The sequence below is a fragment of the Poecile atricapillus genome, chromosome 17 (genome assembly GCF_030490865.1).
Source record: "Poecile atricapillus isolate bPoeAtr1 chromosome 17, bPoeAtr1.hap1, whole genome shotgun sequence".
In the NCBI taxonomy this organism is placed as follows: Eukaryota; Metazoa; Chordata; class Aves; order Passeriformes; family Paridae; genus Poecile; species Poecile atricapillus.
Window position 1 is genome coordinate 6,123,046 of NC_081265.1, and position 20,574 is coordinate 6,143,619.

Genomic DNA, 20,574 nt, shown 5'->3' on the forward strand with positions numbered 1-20,574 from the left:
TCTGCACAGGCTCCGCTGGGGCTCTGCAGCCAGCCTCAGAAGCAGAAATCTCAACAAGCTCACAGTTATGTGCTCGGCTCTCAGCTGCTTGCTGCAGCCAGGAACTGGCTGGAAATCAGTTCAAAATGTTCCAGTTCCAAACCCCACCCCACAACCCCTGGATCTCTCTCTTCACACTCACAGAAGCAGGCGCTGGGCTTTTAACAGCTTCGCTGTAGCCTTCTTTATTGGGAGAGCAGGGGACCTCCCTTGTGGTATTAATTCACCTTTGCCACCGCTACCCTAAGACAGGAGCCAAGGCAGATGCCACTCCCAGCTCCAGCAGTGATTGTTTTGCTTTGCTACCTCTCCATCCCTTCACCAATGCCAATGCTTTTCCCTTTCCACAGCTCTGCCTTGAGAGCCACCGGCATTGCCACCTACCTCTACAGCACTGCCTGGCATTTCATATCCACCAGCCTATGTCCCACCACCTCCTTGCAGGTTCTGATGCTGCCCCACCCCTTGCTGGAAGGCCACCAGGTGTCCTGACCATGACCATATTATCCTCAACTGTCCATAGGAAAAGACACATTAGAAATTCAGACTGTATTTGCACTTCCTTTCTTGGCCAGCTCTTCAATGCAGCCTAGATCTGGAAGTGCTCAACCAAAATCTTGTATTGCAAGAGCCACTGCAGTGCTGCTGGCCTTTGGCATGACCCCATAGCTCTCCAATCCCTGGTTAGGCAAACTCCTCTTAAATCAGTGAAAAAAGGCACTCCACCCCCCACCAGGAACCTTCCTCTGTGAGAACAGGACCAGGTCCTTCTCCTCAAACCAGCTGGGGCTAAATAGAACCCTGCAGCCTGCTGGAAGCTCCAGCAAGAGGTGGCTGTGGAGCTTAGCAGTGCTCCCTGATATGCTGTTCAACCAAAACAGGCTGTTTTCCCCACTGCAGATGAATCTGGGCCCTGCTCAGCTCAGCAGGGACCAGGGAGGTTCTCCACAGAGCAGGTCTGCATTGGTTCTTCCTGAGTATTTGCCTCCCATTTTCCTCCAGAGATGAAAACTACCTCTGCACATTGCTCAGCCGCAGGGCCAGGCAGCACCATGGACACTCCTGCCTGGTGCCAAGGGGTTAAGCTCACAGTAAGTTCCCAAAGCCAGTTGTTTCCAACTGGCTGCTGCCTGTGGTTTGTGGGAAGGGATTTTGCTTTTTAATAACATTATAAATAGGGCTGTGTTCAGTATGCTGCAAACTCAGTTTCTCTCTCTCTCTCTCTCCCTCACCCATCACTCTCTTTCTCCCGCTTCTCTTCCCACCACACTTAATTCCAGATCTGACCATGACTGGGTCAGGCTTCCTCCTCGGTGTCCTCAGCCTGCTGGTATGTCTTGTCTCCACCACGCAGGCATGTCCCCCCAGCTGCCACTGCCACGGCGGAGACCTGCAGCACGTCATCTGCGACAATGTGGGGCTGAAGAAGATCCCCAAAGTGCCTGAGCAGACACGGCTTCTCAACCTGCAGAAGAACAACTTCCCCATCCTGCCGACCAACGGCTTCCGTGACATGAAGAAGCTGGTGTCCCTGCACCTCCAGAGCTCTCGGATCAAGGAGATCTCCAGCGGAGCCTTCCGGGGGCTCAAGAGCCTGGTCTACCTCTATCTCACCGACAACCAAATCAGTGTCATAAAGCCAGGAGCCTTCGATGATCTCTCTGATCTCACCTACCTGTACCTGGACAAGAACAAGATCCCAGACCTATCCAAAGGGCTTCTGTCCCCTCTTGTCAACCTCTTCATCCTGCACTTGGGCAGCAATAAAATCCGTGAGCTGAAACCAGGGGTCTTCAATGGGACTAAAGATCTGCGCTGGCTCTTCCTCTCTGACAACTCCCTCACCAGCCTCCAGCCTGGGGCCATGGAGGATGTAGAAAACCTCGCTGTCCTCCACCTGGACAAGAACCAGCTGAGCAGCTACCCTGTGAATGCAATGAGTAAGCTGAGAGTGCTGGAGGAACTGAAATTTTCTCATAACCCAATTGAGGTCATCCCTGACAATGCCTTCCAATCCTTCGGGCGATACCTGCAGACGCTCCACCTGGACAACATGAAACTGAAGAAGGTGAGTCCTTTTTCTCTCCAGTTGCTCCAGATCAGAAACACGGGGCTAGGTTTTCTTCCCCTTTACAAAGCTCTTGGTTTGCTGTCCCTCCCTTGCAGAGGAGAGGGGAAATACAGGTCTGCAGGCTCTGCAGGCAGCAGGGCACTGACAACATCCTGACGTGGCTAAAGTGAGGGATGAGAGAGCACACCCCACCCCTCTGTTATTTATACAAAACCAAATTATCTGGAGCTGATTAAGCCCTCTGGATGGATGCAAGGCAGTGCATTCCCTCCCAAGCTGGAGGTGACACCAGACACTGAGAAAGGTATCTGGGATGCTCCAGGACAGTTAACAACCTTCCATACTCCCAGAAACAAGGTGAGGGACGAGAGGTGAGCATGTCTCTTGCAGTGGAGGGCACTTCCACCTTGCAGAGCTGAACTGCTCTGCCTCCTTTGCTCAGCCCAAGTACCTGCTGTAGGTTGGGAGGGTGAGACTCCTTGGATGGGCTGTGAATAATCCTGGTTTCTTACCCCTGCCTTGCAGACAGGTAGGGGTACAGACCTTCACCTCCCTGCTGCCTCCCAACCCAACACGTTACAAAGAAAGGTTTGTTTATTGATGGTCTCTCAAAAGGAACTCTCCCAACATCTTACAAAGGAGCCCTGTTCTCACTGGAGGGGAGGAGGGACATTCAGGTATCCTGAAGGGCAAAACAAACCCCTCCTTTTTCTGTGAGAAAGCAGGATCCATGGGCAGGAGCATCACACTCAGGGAATCACTTGTGTTAGGACCTTTGAAAAGCCAGGCAGTGCTGCAGAACCCAGCACAGCATCCTGATGCAGCCTGATGTCCTGGGTGAATCCCCCATGGCTGGAAAGCTGCAGGCAGAACAGGACAGCTCTCCCTGGGATGATGCTTTGCCAGGAAGCCCAAAGAGCATCCAGGTGAAGCAGGCTGGGACTGCATGGCAAAACAACACCCAACACATTCAGGAAGATGTGATGAAAAAGAGAATTTCTTCACATCTCAGTCTCACAGTGATGAGCAGATCACATGAAAGCTACAAGAAATGCATCAAACCAGAGCTTTCAAAGGGATATAGCATCCCAAAAAGCTCAAAAACTGGAATTACAGCTTGTCCAGGTGCAGAACAACACCAACTAAACCTGTTCAGTAATACTTCAGTATTTAAGCCCTTGTCCACTATGAGCATTAACCTCTCCAGTATGGGACTGAGCAAACTTAACACTTGAAAAGGATAAATTGACTTTACTAGGCAAGACCTTAGATGTGCTGTGACTGCACTTCTGTAGACTCAGTTCTAAGGCACTTTCAGTCAAATATTGCAGCATAATGTTGTACCAGCTGGAGATATCAGAGTCCCAAGTTTTACGTTGAAAAAATTAGACTCTGGGGTGTTCCAGGGAAACAAGCATCTTTGGTTTGGCCAAAAAACAATGGTTAACAATTCAAGCCAGCAAAAAGGACTTTATTTTTTTAGAGTTACCACCTGTGGACAGGAACTTAAAAGGCTCTTGTTCAGCCAGTGCCTCCTTTGCTCCCCAGCAGCCCAACAGGACATCAGTTTATGGGATCAGCAATAATAGGGGTGCCTTCTGCAGCTTTAGGGCTTGCAAATACAAAACTTCCAGCTCAATTTGATTTTCCCTTCAAATCCTCAAAGGCCTCATACCCAAACAGCCCACATGTGAACTTTGCACTGCTAAGAGACATCTAATCACAGAGGCACACGATCCAGGAAATCACCACCAAATGCTCTAAGTGCTGCCAGCACCTTGACTGCAGCTCTTTCTCCTTCACAAACACACTGTCCTTAGGTCTTCCCTGCATGGCTGCAAGATTTTTGAGCTGATCAAGTATAAACCCATGCAAGTCTACTCCAGCCTAAATTACATTTGAGCAAAAGGAAGGGCAGCCCTCAGGCCCCAGCACAGAGCTCCCATTCCACCTCAGCATCACAGACCCACAGCAGACTCCACAAGGCTGTGTTGCACAGGCCAGGACCCTCCTTGTACCTCAACATGAGACAGGTACCCCTGTTACACTGCATATCCAGTGTAAAATAACTTAACAGTGGTTCTCCTCCATCTAAATAAGGGATAAAAATCACCCTTTTCCCCCCAAATACATGCTCTGGCAGGCGGGTCGGCAGCTGTTAGCAACAGATGTGGACTCTTCTCATGGGGCTGGGACAGGAATGGGCAGCTGAGACAGTAACACCACTGTCCAAGCCTCCCTCCCCTCTGCATGGCATGCCAGCATCCCTCAGAGCAGCTCCACTATCAGCACAGTCCAAGCTCCCGAGGTCAGCTCAGTGTTGGAGGAAGGCCAGCAATGCTGACTGTCCAACAGCTCCAGTGATCTGGGAGCCTCCTAGCTAAGCTCTAATCCCATCCAGCAATGCTTAATTTGGAAGATGACAAAAGTTCATGACTTAAAATAGTGCTTTTCCTCTGTCAAGCTTTCCAGCTTAGAGAGCATGAACACACCCTGATGGTCCATGAGAAGTGCAAGGTTCTTTTCAGAAACAGGAGCACAGGTCCTGGGACTGGGAGGCTCTGGGAATATCCTCTCCAATATCCTCTCCAACCTTCAGAGAAAATTTCCCCCCCTTTGAGAGGGGGCAGAAATGGCTTGTCATAGCCCAGAAGAGCTTTGTGCTTTTTCAGGGAGCCCCTCTCCAATCCATCACTGTAGGGAAGTTCCTGTTGAGGTGTTTACTTTCAACAACTTTCCGACTTGAGTAATCATGGGCTGAAAAATGCCAGGGATGAGGCCTCAGGGAAGAGAGGAGAGGTCTGCAACCTCCCTTGCTTTTTGGCAGCTTTCTTAAGGGAGGCTCTACCTTACAGCCTCCCTGTCAACCAAGGAAACACAAATTTTACAGCATCCCTTGCAAAAAAATCCACTGGAAATGAGAAAAAATGGAAAAGGCTGAGGTGCTGGAAACCTGCCTGTATTTCTACATTGCTCAGATGCCAAGTGTAACTTTCCACTCAGAGCCCCCAGGCACTGCCAAAGTCTACAGCCCCTTCAGAGGCCACAAACATTCCTCCTTCAGTCGCTCCAGGATAGGCAAGGCAACAGGCCTTGGGAGGATTTCCAGCCTTAGAAAGGAATATACCAGAAAATACCTTCATTTAGAATGGAGAAGTATGGCTCAAAAATAAAAAGAGCTGCCAGACTTCAAATTATTTAGGGATGTGGCTGCAAAGACAATCCCACATGGATTTGGGACATAGCTCTCCTTGTAGGAGATTCCATCACCCATGAGCCCACCAGCCTGCTGCCTCTCAAGTGTACAGAGCTTACAGCAAGCCAGCTCCCTGTTCACAGTTTCTTCTCTTGCTCTCTCCACGCTTCATAGAATGATAAAATAGCCTGGGTGGGAAGATGCATTAAAGATCATCCCTTTCCAAAACCCCCTGACATGGGCAAGGACACCAGGTTGCTCCGAGCCCTGTCCAACAAGGCTCTCTCCAAGCCTTGAATACTTTCCAGGGATGGCACTTTCACAGCTTCTCTAGGCATAAAGTCCCAGTGCCTTGTTCTTATGACACTCGAAGTCTGAAACAGAGGCCTTTAGGTTTGGAGTCCCCATTCCCCAGCTCCACGCTCCTCACAGAAACCTTTGTGCTTCAGTTTGCAGATAACGCATTTGCTGGTGTGACTGTGCTGAAAACCGCCCACCTGGAGAACAACCGGCTCACCCAGCTGCCCCGAAACTTCCCTTTTGACAAAATGGAGACGCTGACAATCTCCCGAAACCCCTGGCACTGCAACTGCCAGCTGGCACCTCTGCGCAAGTACATCACCCCCCACGCTCCCCGGGCTCCCTTGGGCCCCCTGAGCCGTGCCAGGACACTGCTCCCCACACCCTGCCCTCTGATGTCCGTGATTTGTCCCTTTTTTAAGCTCCTCTCTTCCTCTCTCCCTGTGTCAGGTGGCTGAAAGGCAACCGCACCCGTGCTGAGGACAGCTGCTCCACGCCAGCCCAGTACCGGGGACAGCCCATCAGGGACACCCCGGCCCTCCGCTCCTGCAAGCTGCCCACCAAGAGGTCCAGGAAGGGGAGCCGCCATTAAACACGTAAGGTGGATCCCTTTTAGTCGCACCAGAACCCCCAGAACCTTTTGTGGCATCATTCTTAAACGGCACCAGGGTTTACAGCAGCTCATCCATCCAGCCACAGGTGTCTCTGCTCAGAGCTGCTCCATCTCTGGCTCCATGAGCTCCCAGAGAACCTCCCTGCAGCATCAGGGGTGGAGTCACCTCTGTGAAACAAACATCGGGCTAAAGACAGGCCTGGGGCAGAAAGTAAGGGCAAAACATGTAAATAAATATGAAACAGAGAAGTAATGATGCTGAAAATGCACATAGGATAACTTTGAAACCTTCAGAGCTTCTATTGTAACATGGGAAAAATTTCATCTTTTTGCAGCAATCATTGTACATTAGGGAAAACCCAGAAGCCCTACACTGTAACAGGGTCAATCGTGCTTCAGGCACTATGGTGACATGCACCCTGTCCTAGCAGCAAAGCCCCACATCAAGTCAAAATGTAATTGTTATGCAAAAGAATAAACACCATATATCAAAACAAGGGTGGATTTAGCCGACTCTTACCCTCAGCTGGGACCACACAAGCTTTACTTTTGTAACCAACTGGAGATCCTCAGCCCTTTGCCCTGTAAAGGTCCTCCAGGTCTGCTGTGAAATCCAGAGCAGGGCATTGCTGGGAAGTCTTGGCCCAGACTACGCAGCCCATAGGAAAGTAAATATCTTCCATTAAGAGCAGCTCTTGATCCAGCACTTCCCTTTCCACAGCTACAATTCCCTCCAAGACAGTCAGGTATTTAAAAACAATGGCTGTTGCCTTCAAATGAGTATCCCAGAGGACAGAGGTTCAAGACAGCAAATATCTTTTGGGTAAGGTGTCCTGGGCCAGGAGGTGATTCAGAGACCAGGCTGCCTTCCCCTCCACCAAGGAGCTTTTGCTGCCAGTTACCAAAGCAAACACCAATTGTGAAAACCACTCACACAGACACCTTCCACGGCTGGAAACTACCAGGGGGATTAAGTTCAGTCTGCAGAGGAGCAAAAAAGCCACAACCATCATCACTCCACCCCAAGCATTTTACTTTTTCCCATCCCAGAAATAGGCCTGGAGTTTGTATGGATTCCAGAGGACTTAAATGAGCCTGCAATTTTGTAAGCTCTTAGGAAAGGGACCTTTGCTCATTTGTTAAGGAAAGTGCAATGGTTCTACACTGCATTTTATGAACAGAGGTGCTCATTGTGCCATATTATGGCCATTTGATCCCCACTTCACTAAGGATATGCACAACAAGATGAAGAAGGGAAATTTATGACCAAAATTTCAGGGATTATGCCAGCTGCTCTGTGCCTTTTTAAAGTGTTTATTTCTCTTGTAGAGCCAGAGGGTTTTATGGATTAGAGATGAAAATACCAGTCATTCCATACAGGGCAGAAAAAGTTCTGCTCTAAGCACGGAAAAATTTCAGTTTTTCAAACCACAGTACTTGAACATAGTTTATTATATGTCTGACCCTTCTTAATCTTCTTTCCCTGCCTGAACTCAATCCCAGTTCACTCCTCCATGGTGAGAGTAAGAAAACCATGACAATAATACCTGTTTTTTTTCTGTAGCACTTTCCATCCAGCTCCCTCAAACAGGTTTACAAGAGCTAATGAAATAGGAAAGTATTTATTTCAGTCTTGCAGAAGATAAAGCTCAGTGCATTCAGGTGTCAGTGCCAAAATGCAGGTTCACAAACCCACTCCAGTGCAGTGAGTATGAATTTTATGACAGTACTTTTAACTTCATCATGCACCTCTCGAGAGCCAGGCAGCTGTCACATACAGGGGTCTGTATTTCAGGGATGAGGACTGACCGGGTCACTGGCTACATTTAAGATGAAAAGCTGCTTGGTTGTTTCTAAAGCTACACCTGTCCTGGATTTTCAGAACCAGGGCATCAAAATAGTCCACTACTCTTGAAAATTTTGCTCTGAGTTTCATTCCTTTGCCAAGAAAATGCTCCCTGACCATCAGCACTTTGGGTAAGAAACTCAGGATCTTACACAGAGAGTTGGCAGAGTAGCTCAGAGACAGAACAAACCCATTTCCTCTGCTGTGGGAAGTTGTAGCAGCTCCTTGACTCCAAACTCTTCACTTTCAAGTATGGGCTTCACCCACTGATTTAAAAATAGACAAATGTTACAAGTTTACTGCTCTGCTGGAAAAATCCCCTTAAAGATGTGGCCTTCTCTCTTTTTTAGTGCTAGCAGGCTCCAGTATGGCCTGTCCTGGTGACGGGTCAATTCAACCATCAGAAAACTACTGACTTCCAAGTCCTTCCTTGAACTTCTCCTACCTATCAGGAAACACTTCTGATATACCTGAACATCTGCAGCCTCCTCCGAATCCTCGCTTCTCTGCTGATCACAAGGATGGAATCCACCTTCTCAATCTTTTCCAACATCTATGTACTTTAAAAGAGGTCTTTTTTAAAACTAAACTATGCATGACCATACTAAGACAAGCTAAGCTAGATCCTGCCGGTAAAACACAGTCATCTCTCCCAGAAGAAACATAACCCACATCCCTGATCAAGCAGCTGGTTGCTGCCTCTCCCATTCCAGAGGAGCAGGAGCAAATGGGAAGGCAGGAGCACCCCTTCCCCAGCTGCTTGATAAAGAAAATTGGTCTCAACCCATGCAAAGAGACTCCCCTGCCTTCCCATGGAGGGGATCCCTGCAGGCCAGGGCTGAGGGGACAGGTGAAGCAGCAACCAAGAGCTGGTGGCCCTGAGGCAACAATCTCCCAAAATTGGCCAGAAATCCTTGAAGGGAAGCAGTACTGGGAACCTCCAGCACTGGAGCCATCTGAAGACCTGATTCCCTCCCACTCTGTAGGGTCACCAAGCTGTCCAAGACGAGAAGGTGTGCATGGTGCAGTTGGCTCAGGCACCCCTCCTCTCCTTCCCACTCATTCCCAGAGTATCTACCAGGACACCAGGATGACTGTGGTTTATTGTCACAGCTATAACAATGCCACAGTTGCAATTCAACTATGTTTATAATCCTAAAGAGTTATATAAATATATGTCTATTTATTCCTCTGTAACAGTGTAAATGACCTTTAAGAGGGTGAAAGTTCCTCTGCCTCCTATATAGAAATCAAATTGTATATTTTCTTATGTACATCTTCTGTATAAAGCTCTTGCTGCAAAGATGAAATCAACAAGTCTGTGTGTCTGTCTGAGGGCTGGAGGGATCAGGAGTAACATGAGACCAGTGGCACAAATATAGACTTAATCCTCTTTATCCCATGGGCAGAGCAACTGTTTGAGAGGGCTTTATTATTTCTCTTGCTACAAAACAGGAACATGTGACACCTAATGAGTCCTGGGCTCTCACAGTAATGCTTGAAAATATTTTGTGAGGCCAAACTCAAGTTTACTATAAAAATAGGTAGCTGTCACCTGACAGAGTTTAAGCAGCAGCACCAAAGCTCTCTCTGGTGTTTCCAGCTTGGCATTAAGAGCATCATATCTGGGAAAAAAACCTGGCTGCATCCAAGACAGCTTCAGGACGGATGCCCTGGATTCCCCTGGTCTGTGGCAGAGCACAGAGTTGTCCCTGTAAAACCCTGCTGCTGGTGCAGCCAACAACAACAGCTTAATCTGACTCCCAGACCCACTTGTTTATCCATCACTACTGGCTGCTTCCTCAGCCTTGGGAAGCAGCATGATACCAAATTAATTTCCTTTAGGGTAAAACAAAACAGCCCTTTTCTGGCCCAGCCATTTTCATGCAGATGGCAGGACATGCCTAGGAAATGTGTCACCCAATAGGCCACTAACCCCCTTGCTGGTGGTCTGTCCCCACATGCAGCACATGCTGGTGGCTCTTGCACAGGCCCAGGGTGCTGGGACATGTGGTGGAGCAGCAGGACACACGACCCAGCACATACTTCCCTTCTGGCAATGCAGCATTTGGTGCTGCACATGTGGATGGCACCATTCCCACGACTGAGACACGATAAAAACCACACAATAAAAACCACATTCACAGGAAATCCAGGATGGGGAAAGAAACTCGACAGCTCCACAGCAAGAGGAGTACAAGCACCCACCCACAGCAACACGAACCAGCACTGCCTCTGCCATCATAATCCTGGCAGTGTGTACAACTGAATGTCAGTGAAAGTTTTGAAATGAGCAGAAGAATTTCACTTAATGACATTGAATGTGATGCCTTGTCTTCTTTTGAAGCTTCCTCCCCAGACACCTCAGCAGCAGCTAGGCAGAACCCCCACTGCTGTCTTCCAGCTCCTCTGAGCCTTCCCTCTTCAGCCTGATCCCAGCAGCTCCAGGACCACCAGGTACCACTGTCCCTGTGGTCCAGAGAAACCCAAATGCAGCATCTCACCATGACAAACATCCCTTGAAGCTCTGGTCACAGCAACCACAACTCACCACAAGCTCTGGCATGTGCATCTTGGTGATAATTGCCTTCATGATCTCAGGGGGAACAGGAGAACCTGCAATAATTCCTGGAAGAAAGAGGAAAGGATCTTGGAAACCAGCTGTTTATTCCCAGAAGCAGTCCCTCAAATTGATCTGCACTCCCAAATTTCATGCTGACAAGACCTGTGGGATACATTGGTTCCTGTCAAAATATTTCCTAAATCTTTTTCTGCAGGTCCTAGTTGTTCTAGAAGCAAAGGCTGCAGCAAGGCAAATTTGCCTTTCTCGACAGGAAAATAAACTCCGTTACACAAAACTAGTCCAACCTGCAGTTCGCCAAAAATGGAAAGGTTCAGAGCAGAAAAAGGCAGTTTTATAGTGGGACAAAAACACTCATTGATCATCACCATAAAACCAAAAACCTTTCCTCTTGCCTTGCACAGAGCAGCCCTTTTGGGAGAGGGTAGATCCCACTGCCACCTGTTCCAACCTAGGATGACAGAGCAAAAGAGCAATCTATGGGCTTTGGTGGAGAGCAGGATGAGACAGGACCATTTTGCACATAGCAGAGATGATTGGGTAACCTGCTAAAACATTTCCTTATGCTCCAGCACCACCTTCTCTCCATACTATTATTATTGCCTCAAAAGGACTGGTGGACCCAGCTATTTCCAAGGTGGGCTGTGACAAGAGAGGAAGCTTCAGCACATGGTATCACATCCTCCAGCACTGGGATGAATGACTTCAGAAACAGGCAGGAAACTTCAGATCTGAGAAAGAAATCTGAGCTTGGCTCTGCTTTAGGGACTAGACTGAGACACAGAAAGCATCTGCTGCCACATGGTGGTGGTTGGAGAGACAAGAATTGAGGAAAATCAGACTATTCCTGACACCTCCCCTTGCAGCTAAAATAGAAAGGTCCTTCCCTAGACTGCCTTCAGATGAAGGAGTCCTAAAATACATAATGATGGAAGGATTCCCCAAGGAAAGGAAATGTAGCATCAAATTAACATGGAAAACACAAGGTTCATGCAACTGAATTCTTCCCACCAGAAGAGACATTTGCTCACAAAATTAAATATAGCATCTCAGCAGGGAAGGGATATCCTGGTTCTCAGGATTTTTCCATTTGAGTTCTGGGACTTACCTCCCCGGAGAGTTGATAGGTCATAGGAGTCAAAGTCTGGCTGGGAGAGCATATCTATGTACATGGTGGGTGTGCCAAGGATGAAGGAGCATCTTGAGGAAGAAGGGGAAAAATGACAAAGCTGCAGAGGTGGAAACTGGGGGCAGCACCAGCTCAGCACCCACCTCAGCACCCAGCTCATCCCAGCCCATCCCAATTCCCATCCCAATTCCCATCCCATCCCAATTCCCATCCCATCACAGTTCTCATCCCATCCCAATTCCCATCCCATCCCATCACAGTTCTCATCCCATCCCAATTCCCATCCCATCCCATCACAGTTCCCATCCCATCCCATCCCAATTCCCATCCCACCCCATCCCAATTCCCATCCCACCCCACAGAACAGCAGCAGGGAGGCAGGCACAGCAGATGTGCTGTTTGTCAGCACACACAGAAACACAGAAAAAAAAAAGAGACATATGAACACGTGTGATGCAGACACAGCAACAGCTCTTTGGTTTCCCAAGTTATACTTGAGGAACAATATGGAAACACAACTGTCCCAGCAGCAGAGCTGGACTTCAAAAAGGACAGCAGGTGTTCAGATGTGAAAACACAGCAGCCACAGCAAACCAAGACACCACTGTGCATCCCAACCAAAGGCCTATGGTGACAGGAAGCATCCCTTAATTTCAGGAGAAGGGTGACACATGCCCAAGCACAGCTGAAAAGGGAGACTTTGGCTCCTGAAGTGCCTGTGCAATTGAGTGCAGCAGCAAATCTGCCTCTCCCATTGTGGGAAGGAAAAGCACAAGCAAGGTCCTGGCAGGTGGGGCAAGGGAAGGAGCAGAGCCACAAGGCCAAGAACTGCTCCTCAGCAAAACAAAGTCTCACTTCTCTCGAGCCACGGCCTCCAGCGCAGCCTTGCCCTCGAAGCTGGGTGATGGGAAGATGCAGGAGGTGCCATGCAGAGCCATCACCATGCAGCCTCCCACTGATGCCAGGCAGTGGTAGAGAGGTGCAGGGAGCCCACAGCGACACTCCTGGGATCAACCAGACAACAGTGAGGTGAGGAGACCTCCCAGTGTGTGTCCAGCCCATTTCCCTGCTGAAGAGCAAAGATCTGAGCAGAGACATTTTTCCTGATGCACTCAGCTGGAAATCTGACCTTCTGCTGTGTTCCTGTCAGGTGAAAACACGACTGGCATATCCTGTCTCTAATAAAAATTAGCTTGGGAAGTTTTTTATGTCAGTATTTCATCCTATAATTTTGCAATGTCTCTTCTTTGCTAGACTCATTGGTCTGGTATTGCTTATACATTATGTGCCACAAGAGATGAACAGGAATGCTGTGAGAGGCATGAAATATGCAGGACTTGGCACATGCTATTCATTTTACTTTGTTTTTTATGAATCACCAAAGGCTCTGAAGACTGACTGAAACAACTCATCTACTCTCTGGATACATCAGGAATTAGTACTTCAGAACTTCAAAAGAAAATATTTGTCTTTAACAATTTTTAAAAGAAACCACAAAAAGAGAGGTCATACCCTGATAAAAGATATGACTGTAAACATGACATGAAATGAAGTAATGTAAATCAAATTAAAACCTCATTCAACAGAATACAAAGCTAATATCCAGAGTCTTGTAATTATTTGAAATGAGTATTCACCAAAACAAAAAGTGATTAATTTAATATTTTTCCCCCACAAAAAGATAGCCTTTTTTGCCTAAAAAAAAAAAGCTTTACATGAAACTAAAAAATCAATGAACTCCATTAATATCCCTCAATGTCATTTGCAGCAAAACACCCTGCCCTTCCACCAAGTGAACACCAGCATTCTCCACAGGTGTTCTCTCTGTTCCCACCAAACCCACCTGGTCTGTGATGCCCAGCCTCAGACCAACCAGGTAGGCATTATTCACAATGTTCCTGTGGGACAGGGTGGCTCCTTTGGGACTTCCCGTTGTCCCCTGGAAGACACAGGGAATTATGCAATAACACCACCTTTTCTGAGGATGAACTCAAGGGTGATTCCCCAGGCAGTCTCTGGGGTGATCTTGCACCTTTTTCTCCTATCAGACCCGGGAAACTGTTTTTACTTCTTTAACAGCACCTGAATCCCAAAAAATTGCCCAATTTCAGCTGAACAGAATTCACCTGGCACTGTCTCATCTCCACCAGCCCTTGACAAAGGGTAGAATAAAAAGAAAAGGAAGAAGAGGAAATGCTAGAACAGCTTTTCCATCCTACTGCAGAAGCTTGAAGCTTGGTCTCAGAGGGAAATAGGAAGAAAATGTCATGTGTGGCATTGCACACATCTGTCCCCATGTCCCCAGTGAGGAACCAACCCCAGGGCATGGGGCTGGCAGGGCACCTACTGAAGTGAACTGGATGTTGATGGGCTCATTGCAGGACAGGGACTGCTGCACAGCCCTGAGCTGCTTCACATGGCTGCTGTCCCCAGCCTGCATCACTTCATGCATGTGGAAGGTGCCAGGCAGCTTAGAGTCGCACATGATAACAGTGGATAAGTCAGGTAGCCTGGCAGAGAGAAAAATATCATCAACAATAACAGAACAAGGAGAAAAGTGCCCAGACAGGTGCACATTGGTCAGGGTAAACCTCTGGGCCAGCCTAACTTGTTCTCTTCAGAAGAGACGTCCTGTGGGTCCTTCTTCAGAAAAGCCTGTGTTGTGCAGCTGAGGGGACACAAGGCAGGACATGGCCGTGAGGTCAGTGCAAAGACACAAGATGTTCCTAACTCACCTTTTGCTCTTTATTCCCCCTGGACTGGATTTTTCTAGCTCAGGACATGACTGCTTTAGAATATCATAGTATTTCTGTGTTTTAAATTGAGTGGGGAACACCAGTGCCTTACAGCCAACCTGTGAAGGGAGACAGAAATTCATGAAAAGCCATGTTGGGTTGATGGTCAGGACATGACAAAGAGCAGCCACCACCAACACAGGGACAGGCTCCAATGACTAAAGCAAATTAGCCATTACTGCTGTGCATTCCTAAAACCCTCCAAAAGCAGTGCTGTGCAGTGCTGTCACTGCACACCCAGCATCCCAAGCCTGGATCCAGCTGTGCTTTTTCTCCTCCTCAGTGCTGGATTCAGGATGATTTTTGCTGGTCAATAAAATAGAGCTGCAGTCTAAGGTTCCCTCCTTGCCTGGAATCAGCACCCTTCATTGTGAGCACAAGGCAAACAAATGATTTTTCAGATTATGAGTCTCAACTCTAACAAAAAGGCCAGTCCCAAAATATGAATAAATAAATAAAGTTAAATTAATTTGTGTTGATCTGGAACGAGGATTTTTGAGGAAATTTGGAAAAACAAGGATTTCTAAAATCTGCCTCTAAGATCAAGCCAAGACATTTTTTGTGGAATTTTTGAGGTGTTCCTTTATCTAAGATTTTTCCACCTCTTTTAAAGCACTAGCTATTTTGAAAATGAAAACATTTTTCATTCAACCCTTACATTTACATAATCCCAAAACAAAACACCTTAATTACTCCAAGAATTTGTTTTTCTTTTTCAGCAGCAGAGATTTGCTGAATTTGCCCCAGATTTGCAAACTGTTTTCATCTTCCAAAATATGCATTTGTGTCCAATAAACTATTTACATAAATTATTTATTCAGCTGTTCTCATTATTTTCCCAGAGTCTGGGAAATAAGGAAAGGCTATGCCAATAAATTATTTTTAAGTACCCTCTGGGCTTTGTCAGAAAGGAAGATCAACATTTGCTCTATTTTCTGGAACAGGCTGGCCAGAACCCAGGGGACTGTGGCTGTTTTGGGCCTCTGCAACTTTTTACTACTAATTCCTTCAAACTACAATTCTGGTTGAACCAGCTCTGAAAAACAGATGCTATGTGGGGAGAGGAGGGCTGATTGAAGGGGTGATGCTGTACAAGATAAGAGTCTCTGGTTGTGCTTCTTCCACTTGGTCTCAACATAAATGGCAGCAGACATGTCTTCAAAGAATGTAAACTATGAAAACTCATCCTCAGTTTGCTTCTACAAAGCCTGGAAATACAGTATGACTCCAAGAAATGGTTATTCCACACATATTTCCATATATACCAATTGGACTGCACAGATGGACAGGATCCAACAGGAAAAGCCCTAAAGTCTTCAGAAATTTTGTTATGCAAATAAACAAACACAAACAAATCCTCTGGTGAGGAACTCCAGAGATCCCAGTGTCGAAGGTGCATCGTAAAGCTGGGAATGCTGGCAAATCTGGAAGGGCAAGACAGGAGCAATTCCCAGTGGAGCTGAAGCACATTTCTGCTCTTACTCCAACATTCCAGATTCCATCATAGGAGAAAATCAGAGGAGATGAAAAGGAAAACCAAAGCCTTGCTGGGGAAAAAGGGAAGAACTGAGTTGCACATTCCAGTAGAGAGAGAAGCCCAAGGACACCCACCCTGGAAGAGTTGATGCTCCACTGCAGCACTGGGTTCAACCAGTGCATGAGAACAGGAGTGACCAGCAGGACTGCTGAGGGGATTAAATAAAGGATTAAACAAGAATTCAAATTGCAGCCAAACAGCCCATTACAGAGTTACTGATACAAAATGAATTTGCTAAACATTATCCACTTTCTAGGTGAAACTAACTTGGATGGTGCTGGGAACATTCAGAAGTGGCTCCCTCTCTTCTAATATCAGCCTTTATAGCTGAACAAACCACAGTGAAAAAATTAGCTGCTTAATCTTAATTTTTACCCATCAAATGTTCAATAACCTGAATTCCTCATTATTTGAGCAAGGGACCCTGAGCAGTTTAAATTGATCAGTGCTCTGCACGTCACACACCCAAACCCAGGCAGGTATTCAAGGTGGCATGGTGGCAGGATCAGACAGCAGAGAGATGTTAAACAGTGGCAATACCTAGGACTTAAATCAGCTTAAATCCAAGGCCTCAGACTTGAGGAGGAGACCTGAGAAGGAGAAATCAAGTAGACTGGTCCTTTCTGAGGTTCTGCTTTCAAGGCTGAGATCCCAGGTGGTGATTTTTGCCCTGAGCAGGAGGGGCGAAGAGGAGATACCAAGTCCTGCATTTTTCCCTCATTCTCTGGTAAATGATTGCTGACAGGGGTGGTTGGTTTGGGGTAGTACTGGCAGTAACTAGCTGTTAGCAGAGAGAGAGGGATGAGAAGGATACAGCAGGGGGGCAGCCACAGGGAACAGCAAGAAATGCAGCCACTGAATTGCAGCTTCATCCCTTCCACACATCCAGCACCAGCCCTGCTCTCCAGCCAGCTCTTCCCATACACCCAAATCTTAAGCAGCTCATCTGCACCACATCCCCAGCAATCCCCTTCAACAGACAGTTGATGCCATACAAACCTGCCTGAGCACGAACTCCAGCTCAGAGGCCTGGTAGGCTGGATTCACAGATACCTGAAGAGCCAGAAACAAGAATCTGATCACCTTCTTTCCCTGAACACACTCCCCCTAGCACAGATTCCAATAGAAAAGTTCCTCCAGGGTTAAGCCACACTCAGAGCCTCTCCTCCAACACAGAACTAACACCACAGGGATTCCACATTCACAGAAAATATATCTGAATTCTGTGTTTGTGTGGAAGAAAACAATTGGAAAAGAGATTTATGTGAGGTCACATAGTCAGAACTTCAGGAGCTTCAGGAACAGAAACCAGACCTCCTGTCCCACAGGAGTTGATCCAGTTGATCTAGTTGATCCAATCCACTAAACTAGATCAAAACTCTTGTGCAAGTCAGGTTTCTTGATGGACAACCATGATAACACCTTCTTCTACCCAGCTCTCCACAGAGTGGCCACTGGAGTTAAGTTCACCCATAGGTTCCTACTGAGCCACGCTCTTCCACCCTCCTGCAGACACTGGAATGAACCAGGATGGAGGAAATGCAGCAGAAGGCAGTGTACAGACCTCAAACAGTGCACTGCCTAAAAATTGTGTGTTTTGGTCATGCTATCAAATGAAAATTGGCTTTTAGGGATATGCAGCTTGGACTAGATTTTTAAGTGACTTTGTTCCATGCAGCAACACATTTCAAAGGGATCTAAGCAGCTGATAACCAGTTAGGACAGCAGTGTCCCATATAAAAATGGTCCTGAAAAAAAGACCATCAAGCACATCTCCTATTAACAGCTGTTGCAAATACTTTTTTGCTGCTCCTCCCTCTGCAGCCTGCTTCCCTACAGAGTGGAGGACAAAAACACAGAGACCTGGACAGATCTGCCTTAAATACTTGATTCAGCTATAGATGACATGCCAGGTGATGGGAGCATGGAAAAAAGGGACAAACAAACTTTATTCTCCAGTATTTCCTATTGCTTCTTTGATTCCTTTCCCAAAAGACTGCTAAAACCTAGACACAGCAAACTGCTTACCAGGATGATTCCTGCCTGGGCAGTTGCAAACTGCATGAGAACCCACTCGTATTTATTGGGTCCCCACATTCCCAGCCGGTCTCCCTTCCTCAGACCAAGGGCCAGAAGTCCAGCTGCTGCTTGGTCCACCTGAGAAATACAACAAGAGCATCACACACGGGATGCAGTGGGGGATACTGGTCTCCAGGCACTGCTTTCTGGAGAAAAAGCATCATCAACAGACTGGAACTACCCAGAACAGTCCATCAGCCCATGGCTGCAGCAGCTCCTGAGCCTGGAGCACAGACCAGCCCCTGCTCAGCAGGTTGACTGTAGGCATAAAAATAACAAACCTGGAACAATACAACAAAGCAGGAAGGAAATCAAAATAGGCAACTATGTTGTTGAAAGTTACTTCTTGCCCAAAGACTATTTATTGCTAAGTTCCTCATCAATTCCACTTAGGACCAATCCTTCCCCATATGCTGGGCCCATCCACACTGTTGGATCAGATCCCTACTCTGGAGGCATTAAAGAAGCAATTGGATGTTGCACTCAGCTTTCTGACCTACTTGACAGCACCGTGACTGGCCAAAGGCTGGACTCAGTCTTTGAAACATTTTCTAACATTAATGATTCTCTGATTCGTTAACTCAGCCACTACATTAACAACTACCTTATTTTGCAGGATGGTAAGTGTGTTTCAGGTACACAAATGTATGTATAAATACTCTGAGACATTCAGGAAGGGTTTTATAGTTTTGTTAAGTTCTCAAATTTATAAAATCTGCCTTATAGGAGATAGGAATTTGAGGAACAATTTCATTTAGTTCTGAATTACAGCCTACTTCTTAAAATCAGGGTGAACACAGCTAATCTTGTTTATGTGAATCAATGTGACCAAAACCATAGTAAGCCTAAAACCCCACCAAACAGTAATTTCCTATCAAAGATCATATAACACATTTATTAGAAACTTTCCAGGTAGTTAGTCCCTCCATTCCAAAAACAGAGAAACATATATTTGTATATGCACACACCCACACACATCTGTGAATATGATATTGAGCCCTAGTCCTTGACTTTTCTTCATTGCCTTCATGCTTGGATAAAGATCTTGCCCACACTCAGGACCTCTGATAACCAGAGTGACTAATCCAGAAGGTGAAAAACACCATGCATCCAGCATGATAAAAACACCATGACTCAGATCATAACCCATCAGATAAGTGTGATAATTTTTAAGTATGAATGTTCATTATGGGACATTAGCATTTTGCATATGCTGCTTCCTCCCTTTCATCTCAAGGCTCTGAGGAGGATGAAGGCAGCACACCCATCGGTGTGTGCTGGAAACGTGCTGTTCCCTCTGCACCAGGATAAAGGTCCACACGCAATTCATCTCAGTCCTGAGCTGAGCAATGAAGCTGTTTCCCAATTCTCCATCATACCTGCTTCTGTGCACTCACCTGAGGGGTGAACAAGGCACTCACCTCCTCTTTGAGCTGAGCAAACGTCTTCCGAACCCCATCCCAGCAGAAGACCACGGCCTCGCGCTCAGGAAAGCGCTCCACCGTCTCCTCCAGGCACTGGCCCATGGTTTTGTCAAGAAGGGGAGTGTCTGTGGGTCCCTGGATGTAGCTGTTGGTCACCTTGGGGGACAAGAAGGGCATCCTTGTGTGCAGGGCACTGGGAAAGAAAAGAAGAGGCTATTTAATATAACTTGTCAATACAGTTCTCCCCATCTGGAGGAATTGTCAGCCTGCTGATGACATTGGGAACACCTGATGCACATTCCTCCACCAGTGGGAACCAAGGGCAGCTCTTTCAGTGGGTCAGAATCAGGAAGATTTCCTGATTTCCAAGAGGACTTGGAAAGCTTATGCAGTGACTTGGGGCACATGGACAACCTTGGTATCCCCAGGGCACACACATTGTCTATACCAGCAGGCAAAACAGGCAGAGCCTCCATCCTGCACCAGCCCTGCAGAACTGGCACAGCATGGTCCTACCATCATTCACCTGCACTGAAAACTACACAGACATGTCAGCATGCCTGGACAGAACATGGGCTCTGCAGTTCACTGAGAAATGGACTGGGTTTGGTCTTTCTGCAACATTAAAAAGTATAAATAGCTATGAAGTAACACAACCAAACGTCTTTGTAGATAAATTCTCCCAACTATCTGAAAAGAGCAAACAAATGAGAATGAGAGAATTAAAGAGGTCAGTCTCCAAAACAATCAGCAGAAAAGAGTCTAATCCTGCAGAATGAAAACTGTATAGAAGAGTTCAGAGAAGCTGAGGTGTCTGCAAAGGAATGCTCTGTGTTTACAACAGCAAGCAACTGTACATGTTCTATCTCTGACAGCTGGAATGCAAAGAGTTTATGGGACTGAAACAACATCAATAAAACGAGGAGCTGCCAGAGAGATGAGGGGGGAGAAGTGCAGAGGCAAT

The 20,574-nt window shown here is 47.0% G+C and overlaps 2 protein-coding genes across 4 annotated transcripts in view; one reads left to right on the forward strand and one right to left on the reverse strand.

The window, feature by feature from the left end:
- ACSF2 (acyl-CoA synthetase family member 2) overlaps positions 1–20,574 on the reverse strand; it is a 36,020-nt gene that overhangs the window by 10,271 nt on the left and 5,175 nt on the right. For both annotated transcript variants that reach the window (XM_058852361.1, XM_058852362.1), the window contains exons 2-10: positions 19,608–19,803; positions 18,136–18,264; positions 17,107–17,160; positions 14,511–14,629; positions 14,123–14,285; positions 13,619–13,714; positions 12,631–12,779; positions 11,755–11,846; positions 10,617–10,693 (exon numbers count right to left, since the gene is read on the reverse strand). In XM_058852361.1, coding sequence (XP_058708344.1) covers positions 10,617–10,693; positions 11,755–11,846; positions 12,631–12,779; positions 13,619–13,714; positions 14,123–14,285; positions 14,511–14,629; positions 17,107–17,160; positions 18,136–18,264; positions 19,608–19,803 — 1,075 coding nt within the window. The remainder of the gene's footprint in view (positions 1–10,616; positions 10,694–11,754; positions 11,847–12,630; positions 12,780–13,618; positions 13,715–14,122; positions 14,286–14,510; positions 14,630–17,106; positions 17,161–18,135; positions 18,265–19,607; positions 19,804–20,574) is intronic.
- CHAD (chondroadherin) lies at positions 909–10,589 on the forward strand. 2 transcript variants are annotated; one of them, XM_058852370.1, is made up of 4 exons: positions 909–2,107; positions 5,756–5,919; positions 6,057–6,207; positions 8,416–10,589. In XM_058852370.1, exons 1-3 carry the CDS (start codon positions 1,328–1,330, stop codon positions 6,196–6,198), a joined length of 1,086 nt encoding a protein of 361 aa, XP_058708353.1. In that variant the 5' UTR covers positions 909–1,327; the 3' UTR covers positions 6,199–6,207; positions 8,416–10,589. The 2 variants fall into 2 exon arrangements, with proteins under 2 accessions (XP_058708353.1, XP_058708352.1); XM_058852369.1 differs by having other exon boundaries at positions 6,057–6,202.